Raw genomic sequence first — 22,664 nt, 5'->3', positions numbered from 1 at the left:
TGGGGATTTCAGCCTGGGTCTTCCCTGCCCTAGTTCTGCATGCAAATCCTGATGCCGCCATGGCAGTAGCATTCCAGGGCTTGAATGAGGAGGATTTGGACAGATTTATGGAGGAGAAGTCGGTTTATGGCTACCAATCTTGATCCTCTTTGATCTGAGATTGCAAATGCCTTAACAGACCAGGTGCTCGGGAGCAACAGCTGCAGAAGGCCCTTGCTTTCACATCCTGCACGTGAGCTCCCAATGGCACCTGGTGGGCCACTGCAAGTAGCAGAGAGCTGGACTAGATGGACTCTGGTCTGATCCAGCAGGCTAGTTCTTATGTTCTTATGAATTCCAAGGGACAGGGGGGCTTCTCTACTGAAGAGGATGATGCTTCCTCAGCCTAGAGAGTTTTCCTGTCCCCTCCCCCAGGGACGCTGGAGCAGGACAGCGCCTGCATCACTCCAGACCACTGTGAGTGCACAGACACCCAAGGGCACAGCTGGGCACCAGGCAGCATCCACGATGACGGCTGCAGCAACTGCTCCTGCACTGAAGGGCGGCTCCTTTGCACCAACGACACCTGTTTGCCCCTTGGCTGCGCCTGGAGCCTCTGGTCGAGCTGGTCCTCGTGCAGCACCACCTGTGGGAGCGGCCAGCAGACCCGTTTCAGGTGAGGTGGCTGACAAGCCTCAGGCAGGGCACCCAGGAGGCGGGAGTGGACCAGCCAGCCACCCCGCTGCTGAGGCCTGTTTGTGATAGGAGAGCAATCCATGAGGGCTGCATTTGTTTTTCTGTGGACCCTGCAGGACTGCCACGTCTGGCTCGTGGGACTCAGAGTGCCTGAAGGAACAGCTGCAGACCCGTCCCTGTGCCCCAGGCCCCTGCCCTCCACTGTGCTTGCATGAGGGCGAAGAGATGCAGCTGGGCAGTACCTGGTTTCTTGGAGAGTGCCAGCAATGGTTCGTGCATGCTGGCGAGGGCACGCCCCAAATGCAGTTCTCTGTGCCTTCTGTGGCAGTCAGGATGGGCTTTTTTTTTTTACCCCGGGGGCCTGCAGTGGCTCCATAAGCATAAGCATAAGCCTTTTATTGTCATTGTGCACGCACAACAAAATTTACAGCAGCATTCCTCGATGCACACAATTTCAGACTCATACCCCATCCTCACTTTCCCCTTCCTCCACCCATCCCTACACAGCCCCAAACACATCAACATGAAGCCACGGAGTTCAGCATAGCCACAGCTCCATTCTGTAGCCCTGAATGGCTGCAATAGCCCTGGCCCAAAACAGGAGGCCACCCACTAGCAGAACTCCTGGAATGGCCGGAGCAGGAGTTGGCAACCCTTGGCACTGATGCTGTTGTTTGTCCCATTCTCTAGCATCTGCACCCCGGAGGGCATCTACTGCATGGACATTGCATGTGCAGGTAAGCTTGGTCTGCAACTTTGTCATGGACATGCTGCAACTGGTGGATTGAACACTGGTGGCACATTGGAAGGGGGGAGCCTCTTTGGGAAGCCACTATATGGCTCCAATATGCCTCGTAGATACAAGACTTCACATACCCAAGGCCCCAAGTTCAGCCCCTGGTGCTGGGAAAGGCCTAGAGCTGTGGTGGTGAACCTTTGGCACTCCAGATGTTATGGACTACAATTCCCATCAGCCCCAGCCAGCATGGCCAATTGGAGTGCCAAAGGTTCACCACCACTGGCCTAGAGAAAGATGCTGCCTGCCGGGATAGATGGTACTGAGCTAGATGGGTTGATGGCCTGACTACTTAAGGAGGCTCCATTCGTATGTTCACGGAATGTTCACAAACATTCTAACATAGCAGGAGGAAGTCGTGGCATGTTAACAAACAGTCCGGCTTCTTTGCAGGAAGGGATGAGAGAGCGTGCCTTGGGAAAACTTCACTCAGGACCCAGGAGTCAGAGGCAGGTGTTGGGGAAACGGGAGCAATGTAATAAGGCAGGGAGGACAGGCGTTACAGGTGGAGGAGACTGCCTCTCCCACGTTGATTTGGAATGAACAGTGGAAGTCTGGGCTTCCAGTCTGTAGTTGGAAAATATTCTGTGGGTGTGGGCAGAGCCTCCCCCAGCCTCATGGTCTGCTACATGGTTCCCTGGAGAGCTTATTTCTTCTCTTCCAACAGTTCACGGAGCTTGGACCCCCTGGTCACCCTGGTCTGACTGCCCCGTCACCTGCGGCCACAGCACCCAGATCCGCACCCGGGCGTGCATCAACCCCCCGCCACGCAACAATGGCTCATCCTGCCCCGGCCCTGAAAGGGAGGCCCAGAACTGTACCACCCAGCCTTGCCCAGGTGAGGGCATCAGTGGTGATGACCAGAGGTGGGATCCAGCAGGTTCTCACCAGTTCCCGAGAGTGGGTTACTAATTATTTGTGTGTGCCGAGAGGGGGTTACTAATTGGGTCCGCTTTTCCATCTCCACGCCCTCGCCTCCCCGAGAGGAATCCTGCCTTTGAATGTGAAGGTTCCATATAGCAATTGCAACTAATAATGTAACTCCCTGAACTGGGTTAATCCCTTCCAGGTACTGCAATTCATTGATTCTCAGCCTTTCGTGCCTTTTATCTCACCAGTTGATTCTCAGCCTTTCGCCGCCCTGAGCCCTTCGGGGGAGGGCGGTTTATAAATATAAATAATAATAATAATAATAATAATAATAATAATAATAATAATAATAATAATAATAATAATAATAATAATAATAATAATAAAAAATTTTGGATCCCACCACTGGTGATGACCCTAAATACTTCCCTTTTTTAATATCCACAGGGAGTTTGGGGCTGGGGGGCAGTTGGGAGGGCAACCCTACAATGCGCCCCCAAGGAAGTGGCGCTTGGGACTGCAGCCCCGCATATCCTCTCGCTACGCCACTGCCTTACAGTTGAGAAAAGTGTGCTAGAAATCCAAATTCTTTTTTTCTTGTGCCAGAACCAAGAAGCAGTGACCAGCTCGAGTGGAGGTGGGCAGAGTTGCCAGTCCTAGGCTGATAAATATTTGGGGCTGGTGCCAGGGGAGGGCACAGACTGGGAAGGGCAGCAATGCCCGGGCGTCCGCTCTCCAATGCAGCCATTTTCTCCATGGGAACCACTCTGTCTCCTGGAGATCAACTGTCAACCTGGGAGGTGTCCAGGCCCTCCCTGGAGGCTGGCAACCCCAAGAGGGGTCAATTCATATTAGACCAACCAGAGGGGGATGCCGAGGAAGAGGAAGGAGTCAAGGAGGAGCCATTTGAGTGTGGTTGGAGGTCGATAGGTGGAGATAGAAGGGGCACGATGGAGTGGAAGCCAGTGGGTCACCCGGTTAAATTGGGAAGGGCCTTTTCTGTTGTGGGACCTTCCCCTGCTGCCTCCTCCATTTGGCTGCTGTGTTTACTTGTTCTGGTCAGCCAGTGCGGTGTAGTGATTACAAGCGGCGGACACTAATCTAGACAACGGGGTTTGATTCCCCACTCCTACACATGAAGCCTGCTGGGTCACTTTGGGCTAGTCATGGTTCTCTCAGAACTTGCTCAGCCCTCCCTCCCAAGGAGTCTGTTGTGTATTGGGGAAGGGAAGGTGATTGTAAGCCCCACAGAGATTCCTGATGGTGGGAAAAGGTGAGGTATAAATCCAAAACTCTTCTCTCAAATATTGCTCCCCTATTGTCACATTCTTCACAGTCTATTTTATTGTGGTTGTGATTTACTAATTTGGCAAGCTGCTTTGGTCGCTCTTGGAAAATGGGGTATAAATAAGACTACGCTCATCGCAACTGACGACAGGCAGTCCATTCAGGATGCAGTTATTCGCTGGCACAGTTCATTGCCACGCATGAACACAGCAGAAATTGCTTTTAAAGGGAGGGATCGCTTCCTGGAGGTCCAGACTGGCAATATTGGCCATTAGCACCTTCGCATGATAGAACCTCCCAAGGCCGTGTACTAGGGCAAGAGAGGAAGAAGAAGCAGGCCAAGCCACACTTATTTGCTTTCTCAGTAACAGGCTAACATATTTCTGCTTACCCGAGAAGTGCCACTCTCTCTTACCAGCCATTTCCTCCCCCCCCCCCCCCCCCCCCCCCCCCCCGCCCCCGTTTCCTCCGCACAGGGGATGAGCTCTGCCAGTGGTCCCCCTGGAGTCCGTGTTCCAGATCCTGCGGCACAGGCTTGGGGACCCGTGCAGGGGTGTGCGCTTGCCTGCTGCCCCCTGAGGCTGCCGGTGCCCTTTGCAACGAGAGCCGCCAGGAAGTGCAGGCCTGCTATCTCCAGGCGTGCAAAGGTGAGCAGGGTTGTGGAGCACCCAGAGCTGCCCTGTTCCTCAGCCGGCCTGGGGCCTTGTTTTCTCAGGGCACCTGCCCCGAGGTAACCGCCTTTCTCTCTGCAAGCACAGGATCCCCTTGTCCCTCTGAAGTCTGCAGGAAGGGGGGTCTCAAGGATGCCTTCTGCCTTCACAGGGCTGCCTCCCCCATCAGAGAGACATTCAGACTTTTCCTCTAATGGTTTGGGGCAGGATCCTGGTCCTGAAACCCATTTCTGTGCACCAGGTCTGCCTAGGGTGGCCAGCTCCAGGCTGGGGATTTCCTAGATTGGCTGTGATATTTGAGGGCAGATCCTGACAAGAGCGGGGGTCAGGGAGGGGAGGGGCCTCAGCAGAGTATGACGCTATACCAGTGATGGCAAACCTTTTCAAGACCGAGTGCCCAAATTGCAGCCCAAAACCCACTTCTTTATTGCAAAGTGCCAACACGGCAATTTAACCTGAATACTGAGGTTTTAGCTTAGGAAAAACCGGTTGGCTCTGAGGCGTGCGTTACTCGGGTGTAAGCTTGGTGGTAGTCGGTGGCTCTGCTTTGAAGCAACCGTGCAACTCTTCCAACGGGTGAATCACGACCCTAGAAGGGTTCACTCTGAAGCAAGTCCCTTTGCCGGCAACCGAGCTTGCTTCCAGGTAAAGGATTGCGCTTTAGTTCTTTGCATGAAAATCAGTGGGATTTAATAGCGTTTAACAGGGTTACCTACACTGCTTCCCCAAAACTAGGTCTTAGGTTTAATGCTAATAATCAAGCCCAGTGGCCCAGGCCAGCCTAGATATGTCAGGTGGGTTGGGGCAACTCTGTTTGCACGTGCCCACAGGGAGGGCTCTGAGTGCCACCTCTGGCACCCGTGCCATAGGTTCGCCACCACTGCGCTATACAGCCCATCCTCCACAGGAGCCCTTTGCTCCAAGGCAGGGGTCTGCAACCTGTGGCTCTCCAGATGTCCAATTGGCCATGCTGGCAGGGGCTGATGGGATTTGTAGTCCGTGGACATCTGGAGAGCCACAGGTTGCAGACCCCTGCTCCAGGGGAACCGGTCTCTCTAGTCTGGAGAACAGCTGTGATTCCGAGAGATCTCCAGGCCTCAACTGGAGGTTGGCACCTCTAGCTCTTTCTTTCTTAGAGTTAGCCTAGCGGACCAGATTCTGGGGTGGAGGTTTGCCCCCTTCCCCACAAAAAAGCAGACTGAAGTTTTGCATTAGAAGTATACACTACCTTCCAGGGGTGTAGAACCGCTGTGAGTCTATGATCACCCAACAGCCCCCAGCCTGACTCATGAAATTGTTCAGTCGTGGATTCCTTGGGGGCTTTCTTAGTGCCCTTGGGGGTCCACGGGCCTTTTACCTTTCATGTTGGCAGCTATGCCATTGTTTTTTTAATACAGTGACTGCTTAATCAGTTGTCGTCTGCCAGGAAGCCCCTTTGCCGGGGCTCTACATTAAAGGACAGATAGATAGATAGTTTAATACGGCCAAAGGCCAGCAAAGACAAAACAAAACAACAGCACACATTCACAACAGCAAATTACAACAATTATTACAGCTAACCATTTACATGAATGTTTGGCTTTCAGCTCATCCCTGATTAAGTAGGCCCTTGCGTTTTTTATACGCCAATGCACAGAACTTTGCTACCTGCTGGGAGATGGTTGCATCCTTGTCTTCCAACAGCATTTTCCTAATCTCTTGGTCAGGATCCTTTGCAATTATCAAGCTGTGTTGCACAAGCAGAGGTAAAATAAAGAGCTCTCTTTCTGCCTTATGCAGCATGCAGTGTAACAAGATATGTATCATAGAATCAACGTCCCCAGAGTTACAAACACATTTCCTCAAATGCCAAGGGGTTTTCCCAAATCTGCCTATAAGCATAGATGATGGAAATGCGTCAAACCTTTCTCTAGAAAGGGCCCATCGGGTATTTGGCTATGGTAATATGGTGAATGTAGGGGGGGCCATTACTGTACCACTACCAGATTTCAATGGTCTATATAGAGCAGGAAATGAGGCATTATCATTTTGGTAGTCAATGTCGTCCAATCGTTGATATACCATCTTAAGAGCTAAGGGCAAGTCCCATTCAAGCATCAGCATAGGGTCTAGCCCAATCTGTTTAAGCTTCAGGATAATCTTCTCCGACCAGATTGGGTATGGTGATGTTGACAGAAATGCTGGTAATAGGCCCTGGGGGTGTAGGTGGACTTTAATCCAATATTTGATGGCTCTCTTCCAGACTATAGTTTCCACTTTAGCTATTCCTGCTTCATGTCTCAATACAGTGTTGGACGTGCATTTTGGTGTATTGAATAGAGATCTAAGGAATGTTGTTGTAACTTTTCCAGAGGTGTAAAGTTGGATATGTTGCCTAGTTGGGCTCCATATGTTAATTGTGGAATGGATTTTGCTGTAAACAATTTAACAGCAGCTGGAATGTATCCTCCCCTGGCAATGCGGTAGAATCTCAGCATTGCTTGGCTTTTGAGCAGATTGGACAAGGGATTGGATATGAGCTGTAGGTTTGCCATTATACTGGAAAATTACCCCCAAGTATCTGAAGCATTTGACCTGATCGATTGGATGCCCTTCGATTGTCCATCTTTCCTTCTTGAACATGGCATTAAAATGTACTATTTTGGTTTTAGAATAATTCATTATTAGATGTTCCTCAGCACATTTTTGGGTTATTGCATTTAGGGCTCTCTTAATCCCTACTTTGGTTAGTGAGAGGGCGACAATATCGTCCGCATACATTAGAATGGGTAGTTTTTTCCCCTGAAAAAGTGTAGGAGCATGAACGTCCTTATCCTGCAAATCTATTATGAAGGAGTTGACATAAAAGTTGAATAGATGTGGTGCTAGAAGGCACCCTTGCCTTACCCCCTTCTGTACTGGTATAGATGGTGTTAGATGTCCCTCTTGTGTCACCCTTACTCGCAAAGAGGTGTTCTCATGCAGTTGGATTATTATGTGCAATAAACGTTTGTCAATATTGGTGTTTGCTAGTTGCATTAAAGGACCTAAATGGTGTAAATCTTCCCAGCTGGTCCTCTTCTGCTCTACTACCCATCCTCTTCTTCCTCTCCTCAGAATGCCCCTGGAGCTCCTGGACACGTTGGACTGAGTGTTCGTGCAGCTTCCTGGTTCAGCAGCGGTACCGGAACCAGCAGGGCTCTGGGGCTGACGGGGAGCCCTGTGTGGGCTTGGACGGGCAGTTCCGCATGTGCGACTATTCCCAGTGCTCAGGTGAGAGGAACTTCCCACCCACCCCTCCACACCCACGGGCATACCTGGAGGAGAAGCAGGGAGGGTGGCACCCTGTGTTTCTAGCTTCTCTGTCACATGGCTTGGATAAGGAGGGTCCAAGTGAAATCCCAGTTTGGCTCCGCACCGTGTCTGCAGAGGCCACTGGGAGGAATGTCCAGGTGAGTGATGAAGAATGGGGCATGCTCAAGGTTTGCCTGGTGCCCATGGGGATTGGGGCATTTGCCAGCATCTTTTCTGGTGCCCACCAAGTGCTTTTAGAAAATGTGTGTGTGGGACTTTTGGCCAGCAAAGCTTCTGGTTGCCCGCTGGAGATTTACTGGCTGTTTCGATTTTGAAAAGGTTGCTTTGGCAGCCGCGGCCACCACAGCTCAGGGGGCCTCACTGCACCCCTGCAGGTAAGCTGTGGCAGCCATTTTGTGTCCCGTGGTGCAGAGTGGTAAGCTGCAGTCCACGCTCTACTCATGACCTTAATTTGATCCCGACAGAAGTTGGTTTCAGGTAACCGGCTCAAGGTTGAGTCAGCCTTCCGTGCTTCCGAGGTTGGTCAAGTGAGTGCCCAGCTCGCTGAGGGTAAAGTGTAGATCAAGGCAATGGCAAACTGCCCCATTAATATAGTCTGCCATGCCAACGTTGTGATGTGGCGTCACCCCATGGGTCTCCAACAACCCAGTGGCTACCTTCACCTTTACTGCCTCTTCCAACAGCCCTTTGGAGACAGCCAACTTATGGCTGGGCCCAGCATTCCAAAGGTACCCCCAGGAACAGAAAAGTTGGGGACCCCTGACCTAGATCATGCAGGCATACTTGTGGCTGTGCACTGCGCTCTCTCGTAGCTCTCGGTCCAAGAACGTGGGAACAGGACCCTTCCTCTGTGCTTCAGGACCCAGGACTAACTTGCTCCCTCACCTTCCTCTTCTTCAGAGTCCAGCTGTGAAGCCCCCTTTATATTCCAAGAGTGCGGCTCCCCCTGTGACAGTCTCTGCTCCACCCTCCGGCACCCAGAGCTGTGCCAGGACATCCCCCGCTGCTTGCCTGGCTGCTACTGCCCACAGGTCAGGGATGTTGATGCTTTTGGGTTGGGGGGAGGCCAGTGGAACTCCCTGCTGCTGGATGGAGTTGAAGCAGCTGGTAGACAGTGCTGGTAGACAGATGGGAGCTGGGTGCGAGATCCGTTTGGAAACCACACCCCAGGCTGGGAAGCCCTACCCCCAAAGCCCCCCTCCCTACAGAGACCAAATCCCTACACCCCACAGGTGACAGCGCTGCCAGAGACCCAGTCTCTTTCTGTCACTCCAGGGCCTGGTGGAACAGAACGGAGCCTGTGTCCCGCCCTCACAATGTGGCTGCCTTCACTTCAACCAGTCAGAAGGTCCTGTGAACTTGGCAGCAGGAGACACCATTTTTATTGGATGCAAGGAATGGTGAGTCAGTGACAGTGGCTCATGTGAAAAGGGGAGGGTAAACTGGAGGGGGTGTGTGGCTGGTTTGGAAGGGGGGCTGTGTGGCCTGATGCCCCAATAAAATAAATAAACTTGGGTGTGCTTGTGCATCACAAACTGACAGTCATTTCTCTGCAGCCTCTGCCACCTGGGGTCACTCCGGTGCAGCAGTGAAGGCTGCCAAGGTGAGAGAACTTGCCCCCTTCTGCCCTCCCTTCATTGCACCTGTGCCAGGGTTGGGGGGGAGGGGGGCTTCACCTGCTTCTAGATGGCAGAACCCCCACAGGTCAGTTTTTCTGTTGCTCCCCCAAAAAATGAAAGCTGGGAACGAGTGCATTGCTTTGATTGGCCGTCATAACTTTATAACACTCTTAGCAATATAGTATATGTGCCCAGCTGACTGATGGCAGCCCCTTGGGTTTCAAGGCAAGAGATGCTCAGAGGTGGTTGGCCATTGCCTGCCTTTGCATCATGACCCTGCTATTTCTTGGAGGTTACCCATCCAAAGACTAATCATGGCAGACCCTGCTTAGCTTCTGTATTTTAAAACAGTCTGCAAAGCCCTCTGCCAGATAAGCCTCCACAGCTCAGGCGGCAGAGCTGGGAATCAAACCCAGTTCCTCCAGATTAGATACACGGGCTCTTAACCTCCTACGCCACTGCTGCTCAGAGAGATCTGAGGCCGGGGAAACTGTAGAGAAACCTTCCGTGTAGAAGATGCTCCATTGTGTTTGCAAATGCCTGCACATCTGCAGCAGCAAGGAGAGCTACCCCAGAGCATCAACTCCGTGTGAAAGCAGCCCAGTCCTCCCTCTTCAAAAAGGCCAGAAAGCTCCCTGTTCAAAGGGTGGCTTTAACACACCTCCTGTTCCCACCAGGGCTCCTTCCGCTCAGCGCCTGGTCCGAGTGGACCCCCTGCTCTGCCTGCCTGTCCTGGACGGCCCTCAGCCCCAGCACTGTCTCTGGCCTCCTGGTTCAGCCCCCCAGTGGGCCTGGAGAGGGTGCTCCCCCTTCGGCCCTGGTGTCTCTGCAGCATCGCTACCGGATGTGTCTGGACCCCCAGACAGGCAAACCTTGGGCAGGGAAGACAGCCTCGTGCTCAGCAGATGTGGAGCAAGAGCGACTGTGCCCAGATCCTCATGTCTGTGAAGGTGTTTTGGGGACGGGATGGGATGAGGGTCAATGTTGAGGGTGGTTGTGGGGTGCTGTTGGGGCAGGAGGTCCCTGCTGTGCTCCACCTTGGCTCCAAACTGGTCCCCTCCCCCTCCCTGAACCCGTCTTGTTCCTCAGAGTCCGTTTGAGTCGTAGGGACCTTCACCTACAATGAAGCAGTGCTCCCCCCACCCCACCCCCGGACTTTCAGCGGGACATACAAGGCAGGCTTTTCTGTCAGAGGCAGAGAGTCCTTGATGGTGGCCCAGATCAGACCCACAAGCAGCTGTGTGGCTGGCTGGCTGGAACTCCTCTCTCCTGGGCTGTCTGCCCTGCCAGATTTCTGCCTGTGGAGTGACTGGAGCCCCTGGAGTCCATGCCGCGAGCCCTGCAGCGGGGGTTTCCGTGTGCGATGGCGCTCTGCCCACCACCCAGCAGGAACACAGCGCTGCCAGGGGCCACGATCGCAATCCGAGAGCTGCAACACAGCGGCTTGCCCAGGTGAGTTGGGTAGAGTATAGCCCCTGGCCCCTGCCAACCTTGAGAGGGTTGAGAGCCCCCAACTGCCCTTTGCTCCCTGAAGGCCCAACACGCTTCCTCCTTCACTTTGTCTGCTGGGGTCTCTGGCCTGAACTGCTCCGTGCATTTGTCAATTTCTCAATGGGAAAGTCCCTGGGATTTTAAATTAGAAAAGAACATAGGGAAGCCCCCTCCTTCCCCAGGATTACTGCCCCTGGTGGGTTGTTTACCCACCACCTTTTAAGATCCAAAGGAAAGTAGATGTCAGATTGAATCACAGATGAGCGTGTATGGTTGCTCTCTCCCCCATTTGTTGCAGGGTTGTTACTAGGAAGCAACTCATTTTGGGGGTGTTCCAGGTCTTTCCTTCTCCTGAGCAATATTGTAGGAGCAGAACAGAACTGATGCTCCCCCCCCAGCTCCCCACGCCCCCCCCCCTTTTCATGGATTTGCTTTGCTTCCAGGAGAGGACTGTGAGGATCGGGGTAAGGAGCATGACCCGGTCTGTGCCAACGGCTGCCCCCGCAGCTGCACAGACCTCTGGGAGCAGGTGGAGTGTCTGCGAGGAGACTGCAAGCCAGGTACCTGCCCTCACCCGCTTCCGAGGCCCTCCTTTGTGCTGCACCTGTTGCTGCGGGCTGCACGAGGCCTGCTCAGTCTTCTCGGTCTCTGCTCCCTGCAGCACTTTCAGTAGGTGCTCTGTTGGCTTCACCCCCACTTAGGGTAGCCCACCTGGCCTCAGCCAGAGCTCAGGCCTTTTCCGTGGCTGCTCTGGCTGTGTGGAATGGGCTCCCTGGAGAGGCAAGGAGGCCTTCAAGCTGCACTGCTGGACCGGCCTGCTTGCCTGGGCTTTAGAGGGGGTTTGAATTAAGAAGGGTGGGGGGAGATTTGGGGTTTTCCCTAGGGGGCTGCCATAAACCCACCAACATTTTATCTTTCGTTTTAGTGGGGAGGTCTTAACTATTATTGACAGCTGCCCTGAACCAAGAGGACAGGCAGACCGTAAACATTTTGGTCAATAAACATCCTCCAGCCGGCCATTCCTATTTCCAGTGTCCAGGGAGCATTTCCCTGGTGTGTCCTTCCCTCTCGGCCCACTTGCAGCCCTAAGAGATGGCTCGGCTGGGTCAGCCCAGTGGCCCGGTGTGGCACCCTCCTCTGCCAGCTGCCATCTGTCCAGGGGTCTCCAGAGGGTGCATTTCTGGCCACCTGCAGATCTTCCTTTTTCTATAGCTGCCCTAACAGCCTACGGCAGTGAGTTCCACGGGGTGATTGTCACGCATGTGGGGGGGAATGTGGCTCTTAGATTTAAGGGATGCGGTTCCAGGAACGGCCCCCAAGAGTTGGCAGTTTGGAAGCAATTCACAGTCCTCTTGCTTTCCAGATTTCAGTTACCTTCATGTTGAACCCGCAGGAAAGGGGCACTCCTTGTGTGTATGCCCAGCTTCTTCCTCATCATCCCCCCCACCCTTCCCCAGGCTGCCGATGCCCTGAAGAGAAACTCCTGCAGGACGGCGTGTGCGTGCTGATCCCCACGTGTCGCTGTGGACTCCCCACGGCCAATGGCACTCTGGAGTACCTTCCTGGGCAGGCTGCCGAACTGGCGTGTCACAACTGGTAGGGACTTTGCAAAGAGATGATCCAAACCGTGGGGGTGGGACCGTCCCACTACTCAGGGAGCTAAAAGAATGCAACAGAATCACGAGCTTTAAACTGAGGTCCGCTCATCCCCCACAAACTGAGGCACCTCAAATTCTTTTTTAGGTGAACATACAAGACAGTTCAAAATAATTGTGCGTGAACTAACCGGCTAAGCAAGGACACATTGTCAGGATTCCAGACTGGGGGGTGGGGGCAAATATCTGGCACCAACTCAAGCAGATTCTCATCCCCCCTCCCCCCAGTTTCAGAGGGTAGCTATCTGGGTCTGCAGTAGATCACCTAGATTTCAGTTGCACTTTAGAGACCCATAAGGTTTTCGAGTCTAATGACGGGACCATTGATTCTCAAAAGCTTATCTCCCGAGAAGAGGGGGAGAATGGGGCAGAGGCAGGGGCCACACAAATACTGTAGGTCTGGGGGTGGGGGGTAATTAAAAATTCCAAATCAGGGGACTTACTGGGTTGGTGCACTATAGGGGAGGGGAGGGGCTGAATTTGGGGTTTTCCACCCTAAACAGCACAAGATTGCCCTTCACTTACGTGATGAATGTCTGAATCTGTCAATTGCCCTAGGTCATAGGTGTCAAATTCACGGCCCTCCAGATGTTATGGACTACAGTTCCCATAATCCCATAATTATGGGAACTGTAGTCCATAACATCTGGAGGGCTGCAAATTTGACACCTGTGCCCTAGGTGCTCTAGCCAGGGGGCTGGTGAGCCTTGAAGGGCTGGGGCCGCGGGGCTCTTCTGCTCATGCACTGAGAAGAGCCGTAATCGACCCATTCATGTTCCCTTGAGTGCACCTCTCTTCCTCTGCAGCACCTGTCTGAATGGCACCTTTGAGTGTCCAGAGCAGGAGTGTCCATCCTACGGAGAATGGTCCCCTTGGGGCCCCTGTTCAGCCAGCTGCGGAGGGGGCAGTGCCCTGCGACACCGCCCCTGTCACGAGAGCCTTGACGGAGTGCCCTGTGCAGCCGATGCCATGGAGGAAGTGGCCCAGTGCAACACACAGCCCTGTCCTGGTGAGTGCCAGTCCCCCCGCCACACCTTCATGCCGAGGGAATGCCCGCCCTGCAGCCCTGCCCTGCCAGTGTGGCTGGCACCCTGGACTTTGGGCTGTGATTTTATTTATTTAAATAAATCTATTGCAGTGTGTGTAGCCCACCCTACCAAGTGCGGGTTTCCCCAGGTGCCCATCAGCAGTGGGCTCAGCTCAGAGGGTCCAGATCCTACCTGTGCTTCCACCTCTAATTCCCTGTTTCCTGACAAGAGACGAAGATTTTTCCAACACAGGCTATTTGAGCTGGGTTCCCTGCTGTGGGGGTTTCCCCCTGCTTACCCACAGCACCGTGGGGCCCCAGTCATGCCCCTGCTGGGGCTTCCCCAGCTTGTCTCCAATCTTTCCCAGCCTGCTTTGCTGCCAGGTTTTGGGAAGGATCGCGGCAAAGCCTTTGATGGCTGCCTGGTGGGTAGAAAAAGCTCAACTGCTGCCGCCCTGTTCTGGCTGCCACAGTGACCTTGGTGCTTCTGGAGGAAAATGTTGCCCCAGGAGCCAGCCCCCCCACCCCTGCTCCAGGCGTTCAAGGGATGGCAGCTGCCTGCTGGGCCTTGGCCAGTCTCTCCAGGGCAGAATTGGCAGCTCTGACTGGCAGCCGCTCTCAGGGTCACGGGCGAGTGTCTTCCATTTCCCTGACTGCCTGGTCCTGTTAACTGGAGATGGACCTGGGACCTCCTGCATGCCAGGCTCTTCGCAGCCGCAGCCCTCCCTATGCCCAGGCGTCACATGGCTCCTGGGGGCACCTGAACATCACCTGTTAATACAGGGGCTAAGGCCCTCCCCCCAGGGTCCTGGTGCTATCATGCACAGCAGGAAACCAGGAACCGTCCCTGCCCTGCCCTGACCCCTCCCCTTCCTTTTTAGGGGGCTGCCTGCTGAGTGAGTGGTCTGTGTGGAGCCCCTGCAGCGCCAGCTGTGGTGGAGGCATATCTGAGAGGAGCCGCAGCTTGCTGTCCCCCACAGAGCAGCCGTGTCCTGTCCCGGTCCTGCAGCACCAGGCCTGCAACACGCTCAACTGCACCCCAGGTGGGTCCTGCCGGGAGCCAGCCCCAGGGCAGTCAGGGAAGCAGCAATCTCAGACCAGTACGGAGGGCCACAGAGTGCCAGCTGGGGGAACGGCTTTCTTCACTGAGACAACAAGAGAGGTGTTGCGGGCAGGGGTCGTGTCTTCGAGGCACTGCCAAGGCATGAGAGGGCAGAGGGGCCGGTTGTCCACACACAGGTTGAGAGTCATGCCGACACGGATGCTGCCCTTTTATTGTCCCTCTTTCCTGTGACCAAAGGCCAAGACTCAGCACGGAAACCCACTGGATCGAATTAAGCCACGTCCACAAGGCCAGTTCACAAGACTATGAATAGTCACAGTGGTGGCACCGTGCCCTTGCCCGTGTCCCAGACCAGGTGGCTTATTTGGCCAGGAGCCAGGGGGTCCTGATGATGACACAACGGGCACTAGCAGCACCCTGCAAGCCTGCCCATTGGGTGGGATAGCCTTTTGTGACCTGTTTCTCCACCCTCTCCCCATGCCAGAGTGCCCAGGGCTCCAAGTCTTCAGCAGTTGCGCCAACAGCTGCCCCCAGGCCTGCTCAGACTTGCACCCAGAAACCCAGTGCCTGCAAGAGGAATGCCAGCCCGGCTGTTCCTGCCCCGCTGGCCAGGTGAGTGTGTCTGCATCACCTGCGCAGAAGGACACAGACCTTCCTCGCCCTACCTCAGACCCACCACGTCTCTTGGCCCGCAGGTGCTGCAGGATGGGACGTGTGTTCCTGCAGAGGAGTGTCGCTGCTCACTAGGCGTGGCATCGGCCTTGCCATGGGCTGCCAACCTGTCCCAAGAGGAGCGGGCCAAGGAGTACCCCCCAGGCACCGTAATTCAGCACGAGTGCAACAGCTGGTAAGAGGGCAGACAGGCTGCTGGCGAAGGGAGGGGCCCTGGGAAGGGGAGGGGGGCTCCTCAAGAGGTTCCTGTTGACTTGAGGCCAGAGGCCCTGCTGCTTATAAGACCTCCTCCTCTAGGGCCTAGGCCATAACCAGCTGCAGCCAACAATCAGCCTCACAATTGGAAAGGGGTTGTCTGCAGGGGTCTCCACTGCCTGGCCAGCCATCACACCCAGCAGCCATTTCACTGCTTTAAGTGTTTGTGGGGTTCCAATCATTGTGGTCACAGGCGTTGTTATACGGACTGGTTTTCTGAAGAACGCTTATTGCAGATCAGAGCCCAAAGGCGTTTCTGTTCCATTGTCTGGGGGGGGGGGGCTCAAGCTCTCTTGGGGCTGCTGCCTTACCTGGACCACCAGATGGAAGGGAAGGGCTTCCCTGTAAGGCCTGACTTTGATCACCTTTGCAGCGTCTGCCAGGGAGGCACCTTCAACTGCAGCCAAGGGGCCTGTGATGGTAAGCATCTCTCGAGGACCCTACCCCTTGGCCCCCAGGTGCCCCCACCTGCCCTCCCTTCAGACTCATTCCCTCTGTACCTTTCCCTCTTCAATCCCATCCCCTGCACCTTCCGAAAGGGAGGGGGCCCTTGCTAGGCAGGCCCACAGAAGCAGCCAGGGTGGCCTGGAAAGGGGCCATGTCTTGGTCTGGGGCAGCCACCTGCCTTCTGCTGGGCCCAGCATCTCCCCCACCCCTCTTTTCTCCCGCAGTGCCGTGCGTTTGGTCAGAATGGTCGTCCTGGTCGCCTTGTTCTGTGACCTGCAGCACCGGCAAGCGGATCTCTCGGCGGTACCCACTGCAGCAGCGCCTGCTCGGAGGCGCAGAATGTGAAGGCCCTGCCGTGCGCCAGAAGCCGTGCTCCCTCCCAGGCTGTGGTGAGAGGACGTGACCTCCTCCTGGGTGGCCAGCGCTGGTTTTGGACATGGCTGGGGATTTGGAGGTGGTATCTGGGGAAGGCAGAGTTTGGGTGGGACAATCAGCAGGGGTGTGTTGCTGTAGAGGTTTCCTCTGATTCCAGGAGGTCTCCAGGCCTGGAGGTTGGCAGCCTCTGCTTCTTGCCCTAGATTGAGGCAGGTGAGAGGGAAAAGACGCGAACAGGCCCCTGTGAGCCAGTCAGCAGGAGGTCTGTGGGGGCCAGAGGGGGAAAGGGCAGTGGCCAGCTCTTGCTGATCTCTCCTTGATGCAGCCTGCCCTGATGGAGAACTCTGGCTCCAGAGCAACTCTGCAGGCCCGTGCGAGCGGAGGTGCTCCCAAATCTACGAGGATCTTCCCCAGAACTGCAGCTGGGGAGCAGACGGGCACTGCGTGTGCCAGCCCGGGCACTACCGGAACAGCAGTGGGCACTGTGTGGTGGCTGCACTCTGTGCGTGTGAGCATCAAGGCCAGGTTTACTTGGTGAGTGTGCCAGGGGAGGCTGGCATACGTGTCAACAGGGAAAGAGGTTCCTGGCCCTCGGGGCCTGCATGTGCCCAGGAGATTCCTCAGCTCATCCAGGTGGCCCTGATCCAAAACCACCTGTCTGAGGGGAGGGGGATCCACCTAACCAGAGGAGGAGCTTGGGAGGCAGAGCCAATAGTATGAAGCTGGAAGGGGTCAGCATCTGTGCTCAGTCTGAGCTTGGCTTCCGACGGGCTGAGGCCAGGCCCAAACAAGCTCTTTCCACTCTAATCTCCACGTGGGATTCAGTGTGGGGTCAGCCAGTGTGGGGCCACCCAACCTCCACATGGAGATTGGGAGCAGAGCAAGCCCTGCTGTGTTCAACTGTGCCTCTGTCCCGGGCCGTGGTGCAGTTGTGGGAGGCAGGACGCAGCTCCAAAAGTAGCGCCCCTTGGTACCTCCTAGCCATGCCACTGCCCCTAGCAGACACAAATCTCAGGACCCTCCTAGTGAGGGAGTCATAAGGGTGGCCACTCGCCACGTGTCCAAAACCAGGCAGGACGAATTCTGAATGCCCCCAAAAGAGGCAGGCATCATTGAAAGGTCGCTGCCAGTCACGAGCAGCCAGCATCTGTCTTGTTTCTTGGCCAGCGGCAAGGTCAGCCCCCCCCCCCACCCCATCTCTCTCAGGAGGGGCCCCAGAAGGTGATCTGAGGCCCCCACATTTTCAACAGAGCCGTTCTGGCTGTAGAAGGTGGCCCGCAATCCACGGGCAGATCTTTGTAGACAGGCCTCATAATAGACTAGAATTGTGCAGGAGACGATTTCTTGTCCTCTGCAACAGCCCAGAGCAGGGGACCTTCCCACTGGATTCGGCCTTCAGCGTCTCACCTTAACCTGCTCTGCAAGCGCCAGGCAAGTCACTGCATGCTCTGCCTCACGTGAGAGCCATGCAGTCGTGGCCTCCTCCTCCACTGCTTGTCCTCTGACCCCTCTTTTTCTGCCCCACACAGGCCGGAGCAGAGTGGCGTGCGGGCTGCGAAACTTGCCATTGTCTGAACGGGAAAGCCACGTGTGGGGAAGACTGCCCTCCGCTCACCTGCCTTGAGGTAGCACCTAAAGGATGGGGTGGTGAGATTCAGGAGTCGCAGCTTCCCAGTGGGTGGAGGAGAGTGAACACAAATGCACTCTGCACATGCTCCATTTCTGGGGTTCTGGAGACAGGGACCTGGTGTGAGTGCTGTCATTAAAGCCGCTACTCCACCCTCACCTCAGGGAGAAGCCAAAGTCCAGGATCCTGGCAGCTGCTGCCCCATCTGCAGGAAGGAAGTGCTTGGTACGCCAGTGTGGAGAATCGTGGCTTCGGTGCTCCAGGGAACCCCCTGCCCAGGCCTCTGCTGCTTTGATACCTGTGTTTACCCCCACCCTCACCCCAGTGTTGCACTGATGTAGGACGCTGGATATAGGATGGCCACAGAGGAGGGCTTCCAAAGGATCGGCTGCATCTTGCAATTTCTCCAAGTTTGTTTTAAACTTCCTGTTGTGGGTTTTTGTCTGGTAGTTTTTGCTTCTAACATTTTGCCTGCATCTATGGCTGGAATCCGCCAGCAACAGGTACGGGCGAAACATGACGAGCACAAACTTCCAGACCCCAGCCACATCGCCCAGAAAACCCACAAATGCCTCTTGATTTCAACCGTGAAAGCTTTCAACAATATATCTTAAACTCTTGCCTTTTCAAATTCAGCCTGTGGGGCTCCTTCATCAAGAGGGAGAGCAGCATGGAAGGAAGGAGAGGCGGGCAGTAGATGTTTAACTCTTTCTACCCCTGCCACTTTCTCACTGGAGAATGCCACCTGTGGGCTCAGGGAAAACAGGGGGGTGCAGGCACATACAGACGAGTGCCAAATTGGTTCTGGCTGGACAAAACCAGAGGGAGGAATATCTGGGAAAGGTCAGGTGAGACGAAGGCCTTTGGTCTGGCTGCAGGAGAGAGGGCAGCACGTGGCTTGCCGTGGCTTTCAGCCTCTTGTATTGCTTTCCACCCTGGAGGTCTCTATCAGCCAACAGTGGCTGAATGTGAGAATCGTCCCACGGTGCCACTGCCGTCACTCCCCAGATGAGAGGCAGACTATCTGGGTTCCAAAAGCTTCTGGGGATGGGGGCTTGTTTGACTCCAGTGTAGTCAGGATGGTCACAATCCTCTACCCTCCCTGCAGAGGAGCCCCTGTCCTTCTGTCAGCGTTACACGGAGCTGCGCAACGTCACCAAGGGGCCCTGCTCCCTGGCCGAGGTGGAGGTGAGCTACTGCAGTGGGCGCTGCCCCTCCCACACCCATGTCACCCCTGAGGTAAGCCAATGTGCCCAGCGGGGCTGCCCTGCCCAGGCCTTGCCTGGCCAATCTCCCAGGCAGGGAGCATCACCCCAAAGGCAGATGGGGGCCTTCCTGCCTGCCTCGCTCCTCACGGTCCTTCCGCCCCCCCCTCGCCCCTCAGGAGCCCTACCTGCAGACCGTATGCGACTGCTGCAGCTACCGCCTGGACCCGGTCAGTCCAGTGCGCATCCTGAACCTTCAGTGTCTGGGGGGCGAGGTGGAGCCCGTGGTGCTGCCAGTCATCCACAGCTGCGAGTGCAGCAGCTGCCAAGGTGAGCCGGGGCTCCGGAGGGCAGGGAAGCAGCCCCCAGCTCTGCTACGGCCGTGGGCAAATCACCGCCCTGGAAGCCAGACCTCCCAGCTGTAGGAGGGGAACTGCTGTGACCTCCTCCACCGGCCTTACCCAGATGCCTTCAGGCAATGAAGTCTGGGCAGCCTTTTGGGGAGACGCCAGGAGCCAAGTCCAGCGTATGAAGAAGGGTCTCTGTTCCCACATTGGCTGTTCTCCTCCTGCCGAATCTCACCACTGGCCCATCCAGCCCAACTTGGGCTGAGCCACCTGGCAACCTTTCTCCGGGCCTAATGTCATTTTAACTCACAGCTCCAGAATCGCAGCCAAACTCATTCCCACCCACTCTCCGTCTCCCCTCATCTCTGCTCCAGGTGGTGATTTCTCCAAGCGCTGATGATCCCCTCCCGGCTCCCTGACCAGCTGCAGGTTCCAGGCCTTTGTGGAGGTTGCTGGTCCAGTCCAGATGCCTGCAGAGCGGCTTCTTGCACGATGCCCAGGGCCTCCTCCAGCCTCTCCATCCCTGGCTCGCGAAACCAGCCTTAGCACAGTTTATTATTTTTTTGCCATTCAATAAAACAGCCCAGCTGCGGTTTCACAGAGGAGGCCATTCCTTTTCTCTTCGCAGCAACCACGGCATGTCTTGCTCATGAGACTGTGGGAGGGCACAGAGGGCACAGGGCCCATGAGGTCAGGCCCAGTCTCAACCAAGCCACTGTTGGTTGGCACAAAGAGCTGGGCATGGAATGCCACAAGGGGTTTGACTAGCCCCCAGTCACCAGTGGCTCAGGGCAGGACTAGCAGCACTGGGCAAGTCCTCCCCAAGCTGGATCAGCAAACCCTGGGGGGGGGGGTACTTTGCTTGGAGGGACAAGCGCCCTTGAACCAGCCCTGAAAACAATGGCAGTTCATAGTCCTTTGGCCAAAAATGAGGTAAGAAACCAGGTTTGAGGAGGCTGAGAGCAGGCAGGCCAGGAGAGCCGAGGGAGGGAGGGAACGGCAGTCCAGGCGCAGGAGAAACATCCCTTTTCGTGCTCCCCTCCTCTCCCTCTTTCAACGGAGAACTTGCAAAGCCAGGCTTTGTTTAGCAAACCAAACAACTCAGCAGCACGCCCTCGGCTCTGTCCTGCTGCAGTAATGAGAGTGCCCCTGTGAATACGCAGAGTCCCAGTCCTGCAACAGAATTCGCCACAAATGTAAAACCTTTCCAGCACACACTTTTCTCCAGTCTCATGCTGGGGCCAGTTAAGAAAAAAATTGAAAGATGAAGGGAGGTTAATATGAATGTGGAACCTACAGTGCCAGCAGCAGCATATCTTGAGGTGGGGCATCTGCAGGGGCCCACTCATCCTTCCACCACCCCACCCCCGTTGGTTCCTCTCAATGTGCTTGCAAGCTTTGCACTGCCGGGCTCCCAGCACTGATAGGGAAGGGCGTGCAGGGCAGGTGGCCCAGCAGCAGTAGCACCTCTTTGGAGGGTCACAGGACACTTCAGGTCATGCCATTTCCTTCCTCCCCTCGCTCTCCTGGTCTGCCAGCTCTCAGCCTCTTCAAATCCAGAGGCACCTGGTTTCTCACTGTGGGGAGGGCGGGCATCAGTGGCAGGGCCTTGGTGGGGGTCACACAGGCTTCAAAAGTGTTCCAGCAGCCCACGGCCACAGCTCTGGAATCAACAGAAACACTCAGGCCTAGCTTCTGGCTCATATTTGGGAAACGGAAGAGGAACACCACAAGCCTGCAGAGAGGAGTGATCCCGGTCAGCAGAAAAAAACACACACCCCTTCCTTAGCACTTGGAGGTCAGCAAATCCAAGAGCGTGAATGATAAGTCCCCCCCAGATCAAAAATTTGCAGGAGCGTCACTTAGACCCTATGGCTGTGGTGGCGAACCTTTGGCACTCCAGATGTTATGGACTACAATTCCCATAAACCCTTGCCAGCATGGTCAACTGGCCATGCTGGCAGGGGCTGATGGGAATCGTAGTCCATAACATCTGGAGTGCCAAAGGTTTGCCACCACTGCCTATGGGGATGCAGCAGAATCCAAACCGCATATTGGCCTCACATTTCTCAAACTTAAAAGGTGAATTTTGCAACAAAGCCGGGGGGGGGGGGGCAGGAGGAAAGTGTAATGGCCCTCACATTGGATCAAGACCAGGGCCACCCACTCAGGACAAAAACAGACCATTCGATGGAACCAAACTGCAAAGAGTAAGCTGCAGGCTGGTACAGACTCAATTTGCCTCTGGACCATGAGGGGGAGGGGGAGGGGATTTAACTTTTTGACTTCTGCTTGTTTCCAGTCCTTCAAAGGCAATGACATCTTTTTCCAAAGGATTCACTTTCAAATACTGATAACAGAGGAGGGCAGTTTCTGTTAGCAAAACCAAGTATTAATTGAACTCCGTCTCCATAGAGGCTGCACGAACCTGCAATTTGCATTTCATCTTGTACCAGTTCACAATCTTAGTCTATTTATTAAGGAAGTCTGTTTGCATGTCAGCATATTTATTGTCTCCTTTTTTCCCTATTGGACTCTAAAGCACCGTACAACAGATAAAAAACACAACCAAGTACAATTTAAAGACACCAAAGGATGGCAAGTCCGAGCTGCGTGTTGGGACCAGTCTGGAATCCCAAAGGTCAGTTGATGAGGGGCACAGAGCACGAGGAGGCACCGGCTGAGAGCCAAGGAGTGTCAGGCTCAAGCCCGGGGAATATCTATATTTGAGTTTGGAAGTGCCGCACAGTTCAGACACAGTACTGTTGACAGCAGGGCTCTCTCTCCCCACCCCTCATCTGCTCTCCCCACAACCACTCATGAAGCTTTCGCGTTGACCTTCCTCACACCACACCTACCTCACTGGAGAATTAAAGGGGGGGGGGAACCATAATTGCTGCTCTGAGCTCTGTGCATGGAATGGGATAAAAATGACAGTCGCCAATTACACACAAGATGTTTCCTGCGTGGTGATGAATGTCCACAGCGGCAAGACTTCTTGTATGGATATATTTCCTCTAGCCTTGCTTTCACTTTCCACTCTCTCTGCGGCAAGCAAATCCACTTATAGCAGGATTTTAATTTTGCTTCACTGCCAAAGCAGGACAGATTTGCCAGAGGCACAGGTTTGCCCTGGACCTCCTCCTTCCACCTGCAGTCAGCCTGCCCAGTCTCACCCCCCCGTGACTCCCTCACACTGTTTTGCATTCTTCGCCCTCATTCCTGTTCCCAGCTACTTCGTGCTTCTTGTCCTGCCGAATCTTTTCTATTGCCTGTGACTTACCTGCT

At 54.9% G+C, this 22,664-nt stretch overlaps 1 protein-coding gene across 6 annotated transcripts in view; it reads left to right on the top strand.

Moving 5' to 3' along the window:
- Nucleotides 1-19,976, top strand: part of LOC125441207 (SCO-spondin-like) — a 125,733-nt gene extending 105,757 nt beyond the window's left edge. For 5 of the 6 annotated variants that reach the window (XM_048511616.1, XM_048511614.1, XM_048511613.1 and 2 more), the window contains 25 exons: nt 415-655; nt 792-944; nt 1,366-1,412; nt 2,139-2,309; nt 4,105-4,275; nt 7,396-7,551; nt 8,494-8,624; nt 8,869-8,993; nt 9,150-9,196; nt 9,890-10,162; nt 10,503-10,664; nt 11,147-11,263; nt 12,161-12,299; nt 13,165-13,367; nt 14,267-14,428; nt 14,933-15,060; nt 15,144-15,295; nt 15,749-15,795; nt 16,047-16,211; nt 16,523-16,731; nt 17,727-17,822; nt 17,989-18,049; nt 18,933-19,063; nt 19,209-19,359; nt 19,751-19,976. In XM_048511616.1, the coding sequence (XP_048367573.1) occupies nt 415-655; nt 792-944; nt 1,366-1,412; nt 2,139-2,309; nt 4,105-4,275; nt 7,396-7,551; nt 8,494-8,624; nt 8,869-8,993; nt 9,150-9,196; nt 9,890-10,162; nt 10,503-10,664; nt 11,147-11,263; nt 12,161-12,299; nt 13,165-13,367; nt 14,267-14,428; nt 14,933-15,060; nt 15,144-15,295; nt 15,749-15,795; nt 16,047-16,211; nt 16,523-16,731; nt 17,727-17,822; nt 17,989-18,049; nt 18,933-19,063; nt 19,209-19,359; nt 19,751-19,773 (3,461 nt within the window). In that variant the 3' untranslated portion in view covers nt 19,774-19,976. The remainder of the gene's footprint in view (nt 1-414; nt 656-791; nt 945-1,365; nt 1,413-2,138; nt 2,310-4,104; nt 4,276-7,395; nt 7,552-8,493; nt 8,625-8,868; nt 8,994-9,149; nt 9,197-9,889; nt 10,163-10,502; nt 10,665-11,146; nt 11,264-12,160; nt 12,300-13,164; nt 13,368-14,266; nt 14,429-14,932; nt 15,061-15,143; nt 15,296-15,748; nt 15,796-16,046; nt 16,212-16,522; nt 16,732-17,726; nt 17,823-17,988; nt 18,050-18,932; nt 19,064-19,208; nt 19,360-19,750) is intronic. The other variant, XM_048511617.1, reaches the window with a different exon arrangement.
- The last annotated feature ends 2,688 nt before the right edge of the window (nt 19,977-22,664 follow it).

The sequence above is a fragment of the Sphaerodactylus townsendi genome, linkage group LG11 (assembly GCF_021028975.2).
Source record: "Sphaerodactylus townsendi isolate TG3544 linkage group LG11, MPM_Stown_v2.3, whole genome shotgun sequence".
Lineage (NCBI taxonomy): Eukaryota > Metazoa > Chordata > Lepidosauria > Squamata > Sphaerodactylidae > Sphaerodactylus > Sphaerodactylus townsendi.
This window is presented reverse-complemented; position numbering and strand designations above follow the sequence as displayed.